Source organism: Rhinolophus hipposideros (genome assembly GCF_964194185.1).
Source record: "Rhinolophus hipposideros genome assembly, chromosome: 5".
NCBI lineage: Eukaryota > Metazoa > Chordata > Mammalia > Chiroptera > Rhinolophidae > Rhinolophus > Rhinolophus hipposideros.
This window is the reverse complement of record NC_138051.1, coordinates 61,097,067-61,116,637: the sequence shown is the minus strand read 5'-3', so window position 1 is coordinate 61,116,637 and position 19,571 is coordinate 61,097,067. Positions and strand designations below refer to the sequence as shown.

The following is a 19,571-nucleotide window of genomic DNA, read 5'->3' as shown; positions in this document are numbered from 1 at the left end:
CCAGAGCTCCTGCACGGCGCCCTCAAACTCCCGGAATGGGAGCGCCAGGGGCAAGCTGCAGCGGGTTCATGAGGACAAAAGCCCGGCTGCCACACAGAAACGTAGGCCTGAGTGAGGACCAGTCAAAGCTGCCAGCAGCGGAAGGATAAGGTCGGCGCAGAGACCATAGCTGGAAGCCAAACGCAGACTGCTGGCGAGAAGCACCAGCCCCCTCCGCCAGCCCACTCGCTGCGCGGAGGGGTTTCTCACGCCCCCTGCTCCTGGCTGACTGCACTGGAGGTCGGAAGGAAGGGGGGCGAGGGATGAGTCATCCCGCCTAATACCTTCTTCCGGGTCCCTTCGCCAACGCACGCCAGCCCCCTCCCGAGATCATGCAGCGGGGAGCAAAGACTCGGCTCATCCTCAGTCCTCCACCAAACCCCCTGTGGCCTGCGGAGGAGAGGAGAAGAACGGGGCGTGTGGCCAATGAGAGCTTCGCTCTGTCGCTGCCGTCCAATAGGTGGGACCTAGGCGGGCAGGAGGGGGCGGTCCCGGGGTGGCGCTCAGCGCCGCGGTGCTGTAGCTCACCGAGAGCGGTTCACAGGGAGTCCGCGCCTCCGCTACGCGAAGAGGCGCCGCCGCTCTCACCGCCGCCGCTGCTGGCCAAGGTGCTGGACACGACAGGCCGGTGGCCACCTCGCCAGCTCAGCCCTCCGTTGCAGCCGCCGCTGCCTTGCTCCCAGCCGGGTCCCCATGGAAGAGATGGAAGAAGAGTTAAAATGCCCCGTGTGCGGGTCCTTCTATCGGGAGCCCATCATCCTGCCCTGCTCTCACAATTTGTGTCAGGCGTGCGCCCGCAACATCCTGGTGCAAACCCCGGAGTCTGAGTCCCCCCAGAGCCGTCGGGCCTCAGGCTCCGGTGTCTCCGACTATGACTACCTGGACCTGGACAAGATGAGCCTGTACAGCGAGGCGGACAGCGGCTATGGTTCTTACGCGGGTTTCGCCAGCGCCCCCACTACCCCGTGCCAGAAGTCCCCCAACGGCGTCCGCGTGTTCCCCCCGGCTATGCCTCCACCGGCCACCCACCTGTCACCGGCCTTGGCCCCAGTGCCCCGCAACTCCTGTATCACCTGCCCCCAGTGCCACCGCAGCCTCATCCTAGACGACCGGGGGCTCCGCGGCTTCCCCAAGAACCGCGTCCTGGAAGGGGTAATTGACCGCTACCAGCAGAGCAAAGCCGCGGCTCTCAAGTGCCAGCTCTGCGAGAAGGCGCCCAAGGAGGCTACCGTCATGTGCGAACAGTGCGATGTCTTCTACTGCGATCCGTGTCGCTTGCGCTGCCATCCGCCCCGGGGGCCCCTAGCCAAGCACCGCCTGGTGCCCCCCGCCCAGGGCCGCGTGAGCCGACGGCTGAGCCCGCGCAAGGTTTCCACCTGCACAGACCACGAGCTTGAGAACCACAGCATGTACTGCGTGCAGTGCAAGATGCCCGTGTGCTACCAGTGCTTGGAGGAGGGCAAACACTCCAGCCACGAAGTCAAGGCTCTGGGGGCCATGTGGAAACTGCACAAGGTGAGTCTTAAGAAAACCCTGCCCTAACTCCCCGCGCCTCCGACGCTCGGGTTTTGCAGTATAAAGTCCTTTTGCGCACAGTGCATCCCAGCTGGGGCGCAATGCAGGTGCCTACAATATTTGCTTCCCCCGTATGGTGCATTGCAGGAATCGCAGCGTGATCTTAAACCGCGTACTGGGGAGTTGACTGTCCCCACGGAGTTGTTGCGGGGGTGCCTTAGAGCAGGTCTCCCCGGGCGCGCAGCTTGCGAGGTAGGCGCAGAGCGCCCCCTTTCCGCTGCGGATGTGCAGCTCGGGGCTGAGGGCCAGCATGCAGGAAAGCGCTGCGTAACTGGGTAGAGCGGCGCCAGTGCCCTACTAGGCCGATAGTGCCCCTCCAAGGCCGACCGTGCCCCTCCAGAGCAGAGCCGGCTGCGGGGCTCTGGCCGCGGTCCTCCGGGAGACGGTGGGGGAGGTTGGGTGGTGCGGGCGGCCGGGGGCTGGAGCTGTTAGGCAGGAGCGGTGAGTCACCGCCAGGGCGGGAGTAACGCGGCGGGAGGAATATTGATGAGTTTGCGCTGGCCCAGACCCTGCGAACCAGCTAGAGAGGTTGCGGGTCGAGGTGCTATGCTCTCAGGAGGCAGAGGAGTGGGGTGGGGAAATCCTACGGTCGCCTTGGCAACACGGCTTGCAAGCTGCTATCCTAATTCTCCCGGACGGGACCTGTGGCTGGAATACGTAGCAGCAGGACCGAAGGTTTCTGCGTGGTCGAGGCCTGAAAGCTAGGCAGGCGTGTCTTCCAGGGTAACCCCCTTCTCCCAAACACCCACACACCCATTTGTCTGGGAGTCAATCCTTTTCCTCTTTCAGGAGTTGTCTGTGCAGACTTTCAGACACCTGTTACCAGATTTATCTTTCCGGTCTTTTCTGATGGCACCTACACCAAAGCTCACTTCAAGAAAAGTGCCTTTAACGTTGTAGGTCATGCCACTCCTCTACTCAAAATCCTCTAATCATCCCCCGTGTTTCTCAGGCAGTCCTTAGAATGGTCCATCAGGACCTTCGAGACCTGTTCCTCTTTGGTCTCATCAACCTCATTTCCTCCCACTCATTCCCTCTGCTCCAGCCACGATGTCCCTCTTGCTGTTCCCCAACCAACACCAGGCACCTCTGGCCCCAGTGCCTTTGCATTGATGTTCCGTCCACCTGAGATGCTCTTCCCCAAAATCTTATATACATATCCAATTGGCTCACTCTCTCTCCTCCTTCAGATCTTTGCTCAGATGTCTTCTTTGCCACAATTGCTGACTTTCCTGACCGCAATTGCTGCCACTCACCTCAGACACTCCTTAGTTCCCTCCCTGCTTTTTCTCAATAGTAGTTACCATTACCTGGGATACTATATAGTTTAGTGATCAGTTTAGTTTTTTGTGTGTATCTATTGCTTCCCTCCTCGCCCCCCCCCACTGGAAAATAAGCTTCAAGGGGAAAAAGATCTTTATGTTATGCCCATATGCTTGGAAGGAAGGGAACCACTCTTGAGATGTGCACAGATTTGACTTCTACTTTTTAAATAATCCACTTAGTTGGGGGTGTGAAGGGCAAGGCAGGAGGTTAGGATTCTTGTAGGGTTTCTTCACATCATTTAATTGTAAGCCTAAGGATAAGGAGTAAAGATGGTGTTCAGGCATTCCCTGGAGACTGGAAAGGCTAGCTTTTAAGAGAGACCATTGATGTTTTATTTACAGAGAGAAAAAAATCACCATTTTCAGCAATCAGGAAGGTTTTCTCAACTCAATATTAATTGAATGTGATTCACGTTTACAATCATTTGTGTTCTTACATATAACCTGTTAAACCAGATTAGTCCTAATGGAGATTTAATACTGCACAAATTTGAGCCCTACGAGGTACATGCCACTATTTTGAAAATGCTTCAATTTAATTTTTTTAGGTGACACTTAATTTTGAAAGTTTTTAAAAATTTAGTTCATGGCCAACTGTTATTTCATTTCATGATATCACTCTTAAACAGCCAACTATAGCCTATGTTGAATAGCCGGACAAAACTATTCTTGAAACAAAGAAATTAATCACCCTGTCTGGAAAAAGAACTTAGAGCCACACACTAATTATGATGGTCAAACCACAGCATTATTTTTCTGTGAAGAAGAGCCTATACTTCATTGGGTAAGACTAAAAGCAACCTTTAAATCTGTCTAGCCCCAAGTAGCTTTGAAATGTTAAACCATTTGTTTTATCAGTAATGAAAGTGTAAGTAGACACTGTGGTGTGGACTTGTTTGAAATTTGGATGTCTGACAAAAAAGAATAATATTCAAGCTTTTCAGACATGACATAAGTAGGCTAGTAAGGTTATGTTGATTTATTTAAAAAAAATTTCTTCCCTGATCTTTTGCACGTTTCTTCTAAAATCGTAAGTAGATATAATTTTGTTTTGTCAATATCAGGATTATTAAACTTCCAAGAAAAAATAAGGCAGAAGGATGGCAGATTTTAACATTCACTTATCATGTGTTACATGAAAAACAAACATTACTCCCCCACCTTATCTCCTTAATATGGCAGTAAATGGTAAACGCCAGATTTTCTCATACACTCTATTTATGTTCTAGTTAATGATACCTCTATCTTCACAAAAGGTCATGAGCCAGAATTTTTATGCCCTTCAAAATATAGGAGAGAGCAAAGAATTACCCTAGGTAATTCTGAAGTTGGGCAGGTAGTTATTAACACAGATGATTATTAGACCTGAAAGTTGTCATTAATATTCTACCATATTAATTAGCCATTTCTAGTGATAAAGAAAATCCTGTGAATAAATCTTTTCCTTGGGCACTAAGTTATTATCTCACATACTCAGGACAAAATGTCTGAAGTTAATTTTTTAAGTGGTTTTAAAAACAACTGGTTAACATTCATTAGTTGTCTATTGACCAAATTAAAATAGTTTTCAGATATATATGCTTCCTACCCACAATGATGTAAGGAGCTAAAATTATATTTGTGAAGGTACTTTGAAAAAATAAATTAAACATTTGTAACGTACTGATTTCAGTTTGCCCCAAGAGAAAGTTTTTGCATAAAACAGAAGTTATGGTCTGACTATTCAACAAATGCTACATGAAAATCTCATCCCCCAGGTTGGGATATTTTGCTCCTTTCGAAGCACAGAGTGCAGTACAAAGGCTACTCTGGAAAGTGGCCTAAAAAAGTGAACTACATCTTTATAGGTCCAGAGAGAGTACTCAGTTGAATTAAGCTCAGGGAATAAGAATGCCACACAAAGACCTATTGATATATTAAATAGAGGTATCTTTTTCAATAACAAAGCTAACATGATAACTACTTTCAGGCTCTGTACACGTGATGCCAAATGACTAGGTTACTTGAGTTTTTCATTAAGTTGTGGTGAACAGAAATAGATTGTTTTTAAAGTACTTTTGATAAAGCAAAAAAAGACAACCAAAAAAAAGGTTAAAATTCTAAGTTGCTCCTTAGAGTGACCACATAGCACAAAAATTTGTGAAAATGAATGGAGTAGTGCTTTGCCTGTTACATTGCAGGCTTTGCTGATATTTTCATATTGACATTCAGGATCAGTTTTTAACCATGAAGAAAAGTTAGCTATAAAATGGCCGCCAGCAGTGTAACTAGATCATCAGAGACCTACTAGGTTTTGTCAGCAGCATGTTTAATTCATCCCAAAGCACATCTCAAAGCCAAAAACATTTCCTGGGGTGTTCTCACAGCTGTTTCATCCCCAAACTTAACTGGCCCCCTGCCTTAAACTGAGAACTATTTCAGAGTGAGATTACTCAGAAAACAATCCAATACGAATGCACAGCATGCACTTGACATCATCATCAGGGAAATCATCACAGTTTCTACTCCTGTTTGCCTGTGGCTTTGCCATATTTTTAACTTTTCTGATTTGCACTGCAGCATGTTGGCCACGAATCTAGTCCTAGATTCCTAGTCCCTTCTGCCTAAGTTATCTCTTCCTTCCTGACTTTCATGGCCTTCCAGCTTCCCCACTGAGCCCTTTGCTCCTGTCCACCACCACCTGCCCACTACCAGTGTCTTAGACCAGACCTTCAGATCACCCAGCTAAGCTTGCCAAGACCCGCTCAGATGAGCCGAACTTGACCCCTCTGCCCCAGACCAGCCCGCCAACCCGGAATCTAATGGTGCTCCCATTCCATAGAGTTACCCCTGCACCAGCAGCAGCCCCACCTCAGCTGGGTTTGATTATAGACACACTTTTGAACTGCAGAAAGAGAGTTTTCTTCATTTTGACTGATTTATTTTAAACTGAAAAAGCAAGAAAACTTCTCTTGAGTTTCTAGTCGTGAATAAATAAACATCACTTACTTTTCTCTCCTCCTCACATGCCCAATCTCTAGAGACTCATCCACCCCATGGTTACAACTCCCACTTGTACCCCAATGTCTGAAACAGATCTCGTAATCTCAGTCCCCTTCCCTTTCACAGTGTGGTCCCAAGCTTTCCTCTGTCTTCTGTCCACCCACCTCCATAGCTCCCATCTCTGTGCTCTAACACGAACATGCTCCCACTGCATTATAAGTGCCTATGTTAGAATCTCCCACTTGACCCTAATAACTCAGTCATGGGCTGTTTCTGAAATGGCTTTATTTCCCCCATCTCTGCACTTAGTAGATGTTAGAAAAAGGTTTGTTTAGTGAAGAAAAGAATTAGTAGGAAGATTAATGATTAGCAGCATGTCCCAATATTTTGTTTCTCGGAGTAGCCTGACAGTAATCGTTACATTTAAAAATATATATTTTATAATTTTTGCTAAAAAGGTACTGAGCACTTGGTATGTGTTAGGAACTGTTCTAAGCCCTTTACAGGCACTTTGTCATTTCATCTTCAGAATTCACACATCCTCCTCTGAGAAAACGGGGGCACAGAGAGCTTCTAAAGTCATACCAGTTGTAAGTGGCAGAACCAGGGTTTGAATCCAGGTTGTCTGAATGCAGAGCTCATGGATTTAACCGCTATTCTGTGCTACCTGCTGATAATCATAGGAAATATATGATCTGTAAAGCACAGTTTTATGGTTTTATGCATTACAATGGCATAACTGAGATCTTTTAGTTCTCATGTATGAAAATTCTGAGAAATTAAAAGTCATTTGTCTCCTAAGTCTTCTTGTGACAAAATACGTTTAAAGAGGAAAGCACAGGACAGAAAGAAGGGAGAGACATGCTGAGTATTCCATAAACCAGATCACTGGAGGTGCTCTGAGAACGCCAGATTCTCTTTTGAGAGGTCCATCCTGCCTCCTTTTCAGAACCCAGCAAGCAACAGATAGGCAGTAAGGTCCTATCAGCTCAGCCATGGATTTGTTATCCTTCTTCTAACAAAATAATCATCTTAAAATTGATAGACAGAATTGACATAAAAGAATAAGTAAGAGGTTTTTTTGACATTTTTAGGTATCTTTATTTCTCCAGATCTAAAACATTTATAAGTCTATCTTGGGAAACATAAAAATATGTTTAAACCTGTAAGTAGGTATCTGCTGTATGTTTACTTTCAGGTTTTTTCTTGTACCTTTTGCCAAGGTGGTTGAAGGAAAATACGTGTATTCCTGTTTAAGAATATATGCCTGACCTGCCTTTTACCATAAATTTAAAAAGGACTATATGAATTGGAAAAGCCTATTGTTTAAGATTGGATTTAAGCACTGTCAAATAAAATTGTTTTTTCATAAGCCTTACATAGGACCAGGATGTGAGTTTTATACTAATAGCTCTGGTCAAAGAAGAAACTGTTCCTTAAAGTAAAATGCTAAATATTGTTGTTTGGTGTGGGAATCGCGACCTTTGTTCATTAGCCAGTACACATGGATGGTTAACTCTCATCTACTGCTGATTTAATCGTGTGAAGCTGACTTTCCAGCCAGATAGCATCAATTCAGCTTTATTGAGATTTTTATTTATCCTCTCTTTACTCGTACTTTGCTTGTAGCTTGCATTTTAAGAAGCAACTGTTTGACACCAAATATGTATCACTGTTTCCCACGCTCTAAGAAAAACCTGTGAGGGGGCCAGACTGTTCTCACCTGTGCTGTACATTGGTCTAAGACATTATCTAGTCTATGAACAAAGCAGGTTGAAGAGAGAAATAAATGTAAATATGGGGGGGGGGGTTAAACAGTTTCTACCTAAGACTTTTTGATTTTGGAGGCAGCAAATGCTTGGCAGATCAATTATACACAGATTCAACTGTAATTGCAACTCACCAACAGCTTAAGGGAAATGACTCTATAACATAATCTATCATGTTTTGATCGTCAATACTTTACTTTTTATTAGTGCCAATAACCAACGGCTGATTTTACTACAGATGCGCATAGTCTACTGTGTAGTGCTACTGGTGATATTCACGCCATCACCCAGACACACCAATTCATGAAATTGATAAAATGGTTTCACTTATGCTCTGCCATCCCCCACCTCTGACGTGTATGAAATGTTATCCCAAGAGCATTAGTCACATAAAATCAAGTGTAAAATTGGACTTCCATCCAAACTAATAAATCTTACATGGCACAGATAAATCTGCGGTGCTTTTAACAAGCAGTTGTTGATATTATTGACCATCAATCATCTGGCCAAGACTTTGCAAAGAAATGTGATAAACACCTTTCAGCACACAATCCATGCAGTATGAAGAAGCTTGATGTTTACATTCAATTCGTGTTATCTGGCTATCTTCTGCCATTATGGAAGTGAATCTGACATTGGTGGAATTAAAACATTATTCAGTATTAAATAAAATTTTCTCCACTTTCTACTTTGCAGACCAAGAAATATAGTATATAAAAACTTGTATAAGCTTTGAATTTCCAAGCTGACTTCAGCCAGCACAATAAGGGTACAGAAGGTAATTACCATTCCCTTACATTTCAAAATTGGTACCTTTACACCTAGATTAGGACATGGATTTCTGAGTCCTCTGGTCACTGCACATAAAAATTTTGTAGAAAAGTTTGAATTGATAGAGAGGTCCTGCTATGTAAATACAAAACATGTTACTAAAACTATTAGTATTAACTGATAAAATCAACACACAAATATTTTACATGAATTTTAAAAACCATAAAGCCAAAGAAGAATTTAATGCTTTTTAGCATTGAGAATATCCTTGATTCTTGTTTTCCATAAAGGCTGCTCCATTTTACATTTCTACCAGCAATGTATAAGGGTTCCAATTTCTCCAAAGCCTCCCCAACACTTGTTATTGTCTGTCCTTTTGACAAGACTCATCCCAGTGGATATGAAGTGGTGTTTCATTGTGGGTTTGATTTGCAATTCCCTAATGACTAGTGATATTGAGCACCTTCTCGTATGTCTGTGGCTATTTTTATATCTTTTTTAGAGAAATGTCCGTTCAAAGTCTTTGCCCTTTTTAAAATTGTGTTGCTTCTCTTTTAATGTTGAGTTATAAGAGTTATTTTTATATTCTGGGCACTCATTTTTAAAATGGAAGGGACAGAGATGTGAGCCTCTCATCCCTCAGAGATACTAACAGGAAATAAAAAGTAGATACAGAGCTGAGCGTAAGGAAAAACTTGTCAAGACTGGCCCACCAGGACCTACTGCGAATTCCCTGCCCAGAGACCTTTATTAGCCTGTTCTGAGGCAGAACTTGAATAAGCTCTGCCAGGATTGGCTCCTGACAAATAGAAAACATGGAAAAGTGCAAAAGCAGGAGGGGAGAATAATTTAGTTATCAAAGTCCCTGGGTATGGTGGCTGTGCCTGCTTGTTACCTCAGGTTCCACTTCTCCTGACTTTGATAATGCAGAACAGTATGATAAACCTCCAGTGGTGCTATGTTTTCTGTTACTTACAGGCTACCATTGTGGTATTCAAAAAAGTCACTGTGGGGTATCAAGATGGTGGCCTTATTTGCTACATTTAAGAGTTATAAATTGATAGAAGGGACACTGGGTCTTTGAGATCATTTGCCCAACCTCCTCCAAAGTCAGAAAAATAAATCCCAGAATACTTCAGTAAATTACCAACATCACACGGTTCATATTACCAAAACAACTTTGATCTCTTAGAACTTATATAAGAAATTATGAACAGCCAAGGACCCATTTTCAGTGGCTTCTATGTGAGTGGGTTTGTGTGTGTGTCTGTGTGTGTGTTCAGTGAAGCTCAACTGAAACACTAATTTTCTCTTTTGGAGGCTCTCCTGTGCCCCCAACTATAATCACAACTTTTTTTTCTATACTCCTGACTACAACTATCAAAGTTTACCTTCACCTTGTTTTTCTCTCTTTAAGGGAAAATTATATATGTCTATACAATTGAATAATGTTCCTTCGTTGTAAGTAAGATTTTATTTTTTTAACATTGGCCTTCAGTATTTGCTTGAAGGATAGATCTAATGGTAGGAGTTTCGGCACGAGGCTGGAAAAGGAAGAATTTATAGAGATTAGGTTTGCCTTTGTCCCTTACACAGGGAGAGCTGCTGCATTACGGCATGGCTGTCCCCTTGGATTGGCTGTCTGACCAATCCATTGGCTTCTGCTCTAGCCAAAACCACAAAAGAAGTTTATGGGATGAAGCAAGAGGGTCTTCTTGCCTCTCCCCTGCTGGTGCACTACTTGCCTGCTTTTGTTAGCCCCTTACTGACCACCAGTACTCTGCAGTTCTTCCCTCGCCTCTGGTCTCTTGTGAATTTTCTGTCTGTAAGCCCTGATTTGGTTCCAATATATGTACCTTCTTTCCTAATCATCTCCATGCTTTGTTCTGACCAGTGTGTGTCTGGTCTGCTCATCCAGCTCCAGAACCTTGACCAGCAACTTCTGGGGAGTCTCCCTGTCCAGTTCATCTGGCTTGTGCAGATTCGGCCTCCAGCCCGACACTGGCTTCCCAGCCCTGGCTTCCTTCCCAGTGAAGGTCCAAGTGTTCACAGCTCCTCAAATCCTATCTCATGGGAGGCACCTTCAGGGCTGACACTGATCCCAACAAGAGCTCACTGTAACGTAGTTGGCTGAGCACCTGTAATGTTAAAATAAGATTATAACGTACATATCTGGGCTGTATGAAAATGTAGTCACATAACTCTTTTCTTTTGAAACATGCCATAAGATGCTTTAACTACACACAAACACAGAATCCATTGACATATAGCCACTACTGAAATGAAATGTGGTGGCTATTTGGTAGAACTTGGAAGCTCTGCTTATATTGAAGGCAAGAAGTACAGAATAATTTATAAATTTCATCTGCTAAACAGGGAAGGAATGATTTAGTAGGTAGACTGTTATTACCCAATTTGGAAGCTAGCCAAAGACTGGTCAATTATTCTCTTCTGTGTGGAGCCAAATAGTTTAATTATATTATAGTTTGAGTCCTTTAAAGTCTTCTGTTTACTTTTTTGAGAACAAAGTCATCAATTTACCATTTGCATTATTTAATTTGCATATTATGATGGCTTTTGGGTTATGGGCAGTTATCAACTTTTCTAAAACTATATGTACAAAAGGTCATTATTGTGAGATACAGCCATCAAAATTTAACCCACTATTTTTAGAGAAATTCTTTAATTAGTATGTCTGAAGGGATTGGTATAAAATTTACATAAATACTAGGTTTGAAAATCAATTTCATTTAGTATTTGTTTACATGTCCTGATTTTCTTCAGGGATTAAATTATATATATATCAGTGGTATACTAAACCCACAACATTCCTTCCTGTCATACTGTTCTTTAATCTTCCCAGCCATGCCAAGGAATTTAGATGATCTGTATTCAGAGCTCCATCCTCACTATAACCACCTCAAGGCCCTGTGTGGGTGGGTGGGGCTTTTCCAGTTGATACAGATTCAGGATACTGACAGTATAGCATGAGACCACTCGCTGTTTAGCCAGTATGGAGCTCCCGTTTTATTCAGCTGCTCTACTGGGGAAATTCACACAATAAGGGAGATTTCTAGTTTGATCACATAAACAGAGCATTTTTATATGCCCAGAAAGTGAACTGGTTCAATGGTTACACAGATAATGCTGTGTGACCATTTTAATTCCCAAGTACCTCAGAGAAGAACTAGTTCTTACAACATATTAAAACCAAGGTCAAAAAAAAACAACCAAGGTCATGGAACAGCTAGAACAAGATTTGCTGTGTGAACTGTGCTATGAGATGTGATTTCATATTGGTGTTTTGTCCACCACGAACTATTTCTTTGATTTAACACTGAGGATTATTAGAATTGGGTTAGGAGGACTTTGTGCAAATTGAAGCTGAGGCTGAGGGCCAGGACTTAAGACAGTCCATGGTCACCTTACCTGAAACCTTAAAATACCCTATTGAAACCACCATGTTACCTACAGGAAACATGAGACTCCTTCCTCCCCACTCCTAAAAAAAAATCAATCATGTATGTAATTGTGAAGTTGCCACATCAGTACCTTGTTGGCTGAGAGCAAATGATGACAGAATTTTGACACTATATGTAAGCTAAGAGAATCTGAAATGCACAGCAGGATTTAGGTAACAGACAATAAAATAGTCAGAAGAAACAGGAAATAGAATGAGCATGGCAGAAAAGCAAAAACTAGTCTCTAGTTTTTGCCTTTTATGACAAGCACTAAAATGAGAATTAGGGCCAAAGAACTAGAGCCCAGTTGAAGAGGGCTTTTCATGATAAAGCTATAATGGGGACTGCCTATGTGGTATTGTGCAGCTTAGGGCCAGAAAAGCTGGGTTGTCTTCCTGGATCCACTATTATTCAGGCAGCACGATGGAGGGATTAAGAACGTGGGCCTCGAAGCTGACCACCTGGGTTTAACTCCTGGGTTTTCTGCCATTTAGTTGTGTAAACTTGGGCAAGTCCCTTGGTTTTCTGTAAAATAAAGATAATAACCTCTAACAATTATGAGAATGAAAGGAATGGTAGACAAAAAGCCCTTGGAACAGAGCCTGGCCAGAATAAATGCATGATTCATGTGAGCTAGTGTTACCTTTTAAATGGGTAATTTCTGCCTAGACCCAGGATGGTGATAAGGCCTGGATGAAAGAATGATTATATGAAAGCCTTTTATAATAAATCCAAGTTGTTGTTTTTTTTATTATGATGATTGTGCATCTATAGAGATGGAGGGCTACGCAGATAATGGAGAAGACAGCTGAAACTCCTGTGATTGGTTCCCTTACATATCGGTCCCTACTGTGGGAATGAGGGAAAGTCAAGCAGCCAAAGACACAGCACTTTTCATGGAGAGCCAGAGGATAAAGAAATGGATAAGAAAGGAAGGTCCCGGAGATATAAAATTTTAGCAGGAGGTTAGGACAGTCCCTTAGAGTCATTCCTGACTTTCAGAACATATCATTCCATGAGACAAGGGGGATAGTACACTAAGAAAGAGCCCAGGCTTTGGAGCCAGAAGAGGTCATCTTCTTCACTCATTTGAGTTTATCTTTGTCATTTAACCTACCAGTGACTCAGTTTCCTCATCTGTGAAAACACCTTCCACCTCCTTGAATTATGAAGCAGGCTCAATGAGATTGTTTTTGAAAAGTGCCTAGCATTAGCAGTCCTTCAATAATTAATAGCTTTTATTATTCGAAGATCATCCAATAATTTGTTTTGGTGCCCAGGTACTATTGTACGTGCTGGGAATACAGCAATGAAAAACAGAAAACAAATTTGAAAAACTCCTGGTCACTAAATTGAAGTTTATATATGGAAACACTTCTTGAATTCTTGCTGTAATCCTCTTTTAGGTTATATATTCTTTGACAAGAGAGCACATGAACAATTTTGTTGCATTCAGTGCATCTTGTACCAGATGACGTAGAAATTGGGTGCATTAGCCAGAGGTCTTCAGAGAATATAATAGAATCAATAGAATGTATATATATATATATATGTATATATATATATATATATATATATATACATATATATATATATATGAGATTTATTATAAGGAATTGGCTCATGCGCTCAGGGCCTGAGAAGTCCCATGATCTGCCATCTGCAAGCTGGAGACCCAGGCAAACACCAGAGGAGCCAGTGGTAATAGCTAGTCAATAGCTAGTCAAAGACCAATTTCCCAGCTCACCTAGGCAGCCATAGAGAGCAAATTCTCCCTTCCCCCATCTTTTTGTTTTATTCAGGGCCCCAGTGCATTGGATGATGACCATCCACACTGGGGAGGGCAATCTGCTTTACTCAGTCTACCAATTGAATGCTAATCTCATCCAGAAACATCCTCACAGACACACCCAGAAATAATGTTTAAATATCCAGGCACCCTGTGATCCAGTAAGGTTGACACATAAAATAAACCATCACTTTGGGTTAGTTACGAGTTGGCCAAGAGCATGGAGAAATTCAGATAGATCAGACGCAGGCCCCCAAAGTCTTGAGAGTTGGGACAGCTCAGCCATCTGCATTGCCAAATGTTCCTCCTCAGAGCCTGCTGCAAGGCTTCCTGACTCCCACTCACCTGTGGGTGTTTGCACAGAATTCAGGCCGTGATATCTAGGAGGGCAGCAAAAATGAGAAAAAATTGACAGGCAACAAACTGCTAAGAAGTTTTCCAAAATGCAGCCCCAAGTGGGCATATGTTCCTTGAAAATTGTGTGGACCACATCATATTTTAAATGTAGCAGAGACATTTTCAATATAAAAATATCTTTAATGTATATGTATTTTCGAATGTAAATATCTGTTGTAAATTCACATTGCCCAGATTCCAGGACACAAACAGATTAATAATACCTCAAGTTTTGTTTCTAAAAAAAATAAAGAAAAAGAATGTTTAAAAAAAGAATTGTAAGATACATCCCAATTTCAGAAACATTAACAGAGTGAGAGTATGCAAAGGGGTCTCCATCAAGGAATTTGGAATGGCGGTGGCCAAGTATAATAGAAAAAGCAGGAGACACGGGGTTAGAGCCCCTGTTCTGATCCTATGTCCACCCCTTGGGGAACCTACTTGACTGCTGAGGACCTCCAGCTTCTCGTGTAGAATAAGGATGTAGGATAAGATGAGCGCCAAGGTCCCAGTCAGGGGCAGATTTAATTGGGATCTAGATTCATTGATGTTTCTCGGGCTCGGTTCCCGACAAGAGTTTCTTGGATAAACACTGTCTGCTACCTGTTGCGTGTGCCTTTGTAAGATACATTTTAATTTTCTGTCTATCTCAAGTTTCTCAGTTGGAGCTTCAACATTTGGGGATCAAAGGAAGATAGACCAGGTAGCTACTGCATCTTTCATTCGCCTTATTTTACTGTGGCGGTGGAAGTGCCCCAGGGGCTGCAGAGTTGTGTGGAAGGGAGGCTGACCATGCAGGAGGCAGCTAAGTGGGGAGAAGAGAGCACATGCTGCCTAGCTTTGAGCTCTGCTTCCAGCTCCCGGGTGAGCAACCCACTGGTGGATCTGTAATGACCTGTAGACAGATTGCACTCATTGTCTCTTACTTGCAGAGAAAGAAAAGGGCTGGCAGAGGGCGGTCCAGAAGGAATGAAAAAGTTGTTTTGGACTATTTACTTCCTAAAATGAGACGTAAGATATGACTGGGAGAGATAAGAGATGAAAACAAAGAGTAAGTGTGCTTATGCCTTCTCACTCTTTCATCCTGAAGATTTCGAAGCTTGAGTTGGGATGTAAATCTGGTCTGGAGTTCCTTATCCCAGGATGAAAACCAAACTTCCGTGCTAAACTTCTGAGAGGAGGAATGTATGGTTCATTTAGATGCCAAATTCCTTCAATTTGAAGCAATTACTATTTATGTAGGAGAAACAGATGTGGGGTGGGGGGCTGTTGTTGTCATTGCTGTTATTCAGTGGTGTGCTAGGAAATGTGTGAAGCCCTGATTTGTAGCGTTTGCCAGACTGACTTCAAGCTCCCCCGACCTGAGGGCACTGACCTTGGAGTTGGGAAGAGAGTCAGTACAAGCCAGCTCCTGCACACCACTGCTTGTTGTTCACTCTTTTGCTTTAAGTCAGATGAAAGGAACTGCCAAGCTGTACATTTTCTAAAATAATTTCTAAAATTATTTAAGCCTGCGCCTGCAAAAAAGAAAAAGATATGTTACAGAAATTTTTAGCATGGAAATTATGAATTCGCGGCTCAATGAATTTTCACAAACTTGTCACATCTGTGTAATTAGCACTAAATCAAGAAGCAGAATATTATCAGCCCCCTGGAGCCTTCCTCATGCTCCCTTCCAGTCAACAGTTCCCATCTACCCCCTGCCAAGAGGAACCAGTATCCTGACATCTAACAGCAAATCAGTCTTGCTGGGTTTTGTATTTCACATGAACGTAAGCAGCAGCACACACTCTTATGCATAGCTTCTTTTGCTCAATTTCATGTTTGTTGGATTCATTCATGTCACTGCGTGTAGTTTTAGATCATTCATTTTTATTGTTTTATAGTATTCCGTTAGGAACATTCCACAATTTATCCATTCTACCGTGGATGGGCATTTGCGCAGTTTCCAGGTTTTGACTATTATGAGCAGTGCAACTGTAAACATTATATACTTGTCCTTTTGGGCACACATATAAGCAAATCCGTTGGGTGTATCCCCAGGAGGGGAATTGCTGAGTGACAGCGTATGCATAAGCTCAGCATTAGTCCATGCTCTCAAGCACTGGTTACCGAATGGTGGTGCCATAGCACATTCTCACCAGCAGTACTCCTCATTCTCACGAACACTTGCTAGTGTGTGTGTTTTCCTTTTTCATTTTAGCTATTCCAAAGGGAATATAGTGGTATCACTGTATTGTGACAACCAAGGGTATTAAGCATGTTTTCATAAGTTGGTCATTTGAGTATCTTCTTTCATGTGGAGTCTGCCAAGTCATTTGCTCCCTTTTCCATTGGATTATTTGGCTTTTTCTTACTCATCTTTTAAATTTCTGTTTCATCCACAAATACTAAAAAGCAAAACAAAAAACCCCCATCTAATTCTGAAATAAGTTGCTTTTTCCTTGTGGCCAGAGGTACTAATTAGAAAAGATTTGCCACCTCTGCTTTTTCTTGTAATTTTCTCTGAATGCAAAGCTTCTGCTACACCAGGCATTGTTCTTTATCAAGTCTTTGTCAGATTTTGTGCACATTTCAGAGCTTCACTTAGAAATACTATAAAGCAATTTAGGGAAAAGGGTTTTTTTAAGCGCAAACAGTGCAAATGCAAATACATTTTCAAAAGAGAACAATTCTTTCTTAAATGGAAGTAGGAGCTCTTCAAACAGTCTGTAAGAAAATAATGAATTGGAACCTCAATAACCTCAAAAAATAATTCTGATTTCATATTAAATATGAATTTCAAAATGTTTCCAGAGGTAAGGCTTCTTTTCCCAACCTATTATCTCCATAAAAAGGCTTTCTTCCTTATCTACAAGTCTTTTCTTCTAAACCTTGTCAACTAAAAATTGAATTCCTCCTATGTATTGTGTGAGCTGTCTTATTTTAAAAATTCTTATTTAGATATGGGAGTGCAATCTGTTAATCCATAACGGATTTTATGGCAAGAAAATAGAAAAATTTAAAGACTAGTTCACGATTTTAGAGGTCAAGGAACTTCCACTTGGATGGATGGATGTGGGTTACACATACCAAACAGACTTTTCATAGAAGCTTAATTGCTTTACCCTCCTTCAGTATTTTTTCTCATGTAATAAAGTATAAAGACTATTATTTCAGTAGCAAGAGTAAAGTCTCCCCATGAAGAAGAAAGTCTTGAAGGTCCAGGTGTATTTCCCCCGAAGCCCAGGTCAGCCTGATGGAGCCATGTGTGCATTTTCACGGCATGCATGCAGCTTGGGCAGCACAGAGCAAAACTGGGAAGAACAGGAACTTTCCCTTCCATGCATCTGCTCCCTTTGTCTTTGTGCTGTCCCTTTATGGTACTTCCTCACATTCCTGAGGCTAGGATTGACAGATATATGGCACTTGGCCACTTCTCTGTCTTCTGGTCCCTGGCAGCCATTACTGTCAATCATGACACTTTTTTTCTCAGTGGGTCCAGGTGTAACCCAAATGCAGCTCAGAATTCTTAAGTATACATTGAGAGATCAATACCAGTCTCTCAGATTTGACATTTATGATGGTGTTTACTTGTCATCACTTTCTTAGGTGATAGGATTGTTACTCCACCTTTCCCATCAGCCCCAACGTGTGAATGGACGACTTTTCCCAAGGTTATTTACATTATCTTATATGGCAGTCCCTGTTGTCTGAATCTCTGGCTCATAGTTTTCTATCATGGTTCTGGACACTTTCCATCACACACACACAAATTATGTGCCTAAGACAGTGAGTTGAACACCTATAGGGACCAAATGATACAAGTTAAGTAGCAAGGTTTGCACATTTACAGTTTAGTCCATAGGAATAGGAATAATAGCAATAGCTTTCAGCTTTAGAAAGAAATACTGTCTCATTTTTCAGGTACATGTAGCCCTACGTCTATCTTTGGTTTGTCCACTTTTGAAAAAGACATATAGGTGATTTTCATTATTTGAGGTAGTTAGGTTCTATAAACTATGAAAACTGAGTTAGCAAATACTGAACCATTACTCCTAGGGGAAATACAGAGTTAGGTTCCTGCAAGCTTCTGGTCACAACCTTTATGTCAACCTATCAACATGTAACCTTGTTTTATGTGTGTTTCTGTTTATAGATACCTTATTTTATATGTCTTGTTAATTTATTACCATTGAACACACCACCAACAGCACTATATGAATGAAGCTTACCTAATACAGGTTAAATTCATTGTCATAAAGCTATTCACGATATTTCTGTATTATCCTTTTAATGTTTATAGGATTTGTAATGGAAGAAATATTCTCTCTTTCATTCCTGTCATCAAAATTTGTGTCTTTTCTGTCTTTGTTTCTTGATCAGTATTTTTCAAAGAACTACTAACTTTAAAATTGTTTTCTATTGTTTATTCTCAATTTCATTGACTTCTAGTCTTTTTCTATCCTTTTTTTAACTTTTGTATCTTTAAAATGCAAATATTTAAAGTATCTCTTGTAGACAGCTTATAGTTGGGACCTATTTATTCACTCTGTCAGTTTCTGTCTTTTAATTGGGGTCATTAGACTTAAATTTGATGTAATTATTGATAAAGTTGGATTTAAGTCTACCATTTTCCTGTTTGTCCCGTCTGCTTTGCGATGATTGGTTGGTTGGTTGGTTGGTTGGTTGGTTGGTTGGTTGGTTGGTTTCCCTGTTTTTCTTTCCTGCCTTTTTGGGGGGTCATGAGGTATTTTTTAGTATTTAATTATAATTCCTCTCTTGGGTTTTTAGCAAAAGTTGTTAGTGTTCTTTTTAGAGGCTGAACAAGGGAATCTAATATACATCTGCTAATTCCAACATTTGGGTTATCTTGGGTTCTATTTCTATTGACAGAGATTTTTATTCCTTTTTGCTTTTCAATTGTGGATCTCATTTCTTATTTCTCCACATGTCTCATAATGTTTTATCATATACTGGAAATTGTAGATGATATATTTTTTAAATTCTGGATTCTGTTATTTCTCTGAAAAGTGTTTTTCCTGGTACACATATAAATTACTAGGTAATCACATTGATCTTGTAGAAGCTTAATGTTCCAAGGTGTTTATCAACTATTCAAACTTGGATTCGTCTTAGAGTCTCTTTATTACTCAAACAGCTCTTCTCATTTATTTCACCCATATAGCTGTTACTAGGTTCCTCTAGGCTCTCCAGAATTTCTCCCATACATCTACAGTTCAGGGATTAGCCAAGCATTTCAGGGGGATTTAAAGGCAGACGTCAGGGATCTGCTCTCTAGCACTCTCCTTTATAATATTACCCTCTAAATTTCCAGCCACTCTGGCATATATGAACTTTGATTTGACAAAGTTCAAAAACATACAGTGGAGAAAATACAGCCTCTTCAATAAATGGTGCTGAGAGAATTGGAAATCCTTGTGCAAAAGAATGAAACTAGTCTGCTATCTGTCACCGCGTACCA

The 19,571-nt window shown here is 41.8% G+C and overlaps 1 protein-coding gene across 7 annotated transcripts in view; it reads left to right on the top strand.

Moving 5' to 3' along the window:
• Positions 1-482: 482 nt before the first annotated feature.
• TRIM9 (tripartite motif containing 9) overlaps positions 483-19,571 on the top strand; it is a 100,678-nt gene continuing 81,589 nt past the window's right edge. For 2 of the 7 annotated variants that reach the window (XM_081049053.1, XM_081049051.1), the window contains exon 1: positions 492-1,554. In XM_081049053.1, coding sequence (XP_080905179.1) covers positions 733-1,554 — 822 coding nt within the window. In that variant the 5' untranslated portion in view covers positions 492-732. Of the gene's footprint in view, positions 1,555-19,571 lie in introns of all 7 variants that reach the window. The other 5 variants (XM_081049054.1, XM_081049052.1, XM_081049049.1 and 2 more) reach the window with 5 other exon arrangements.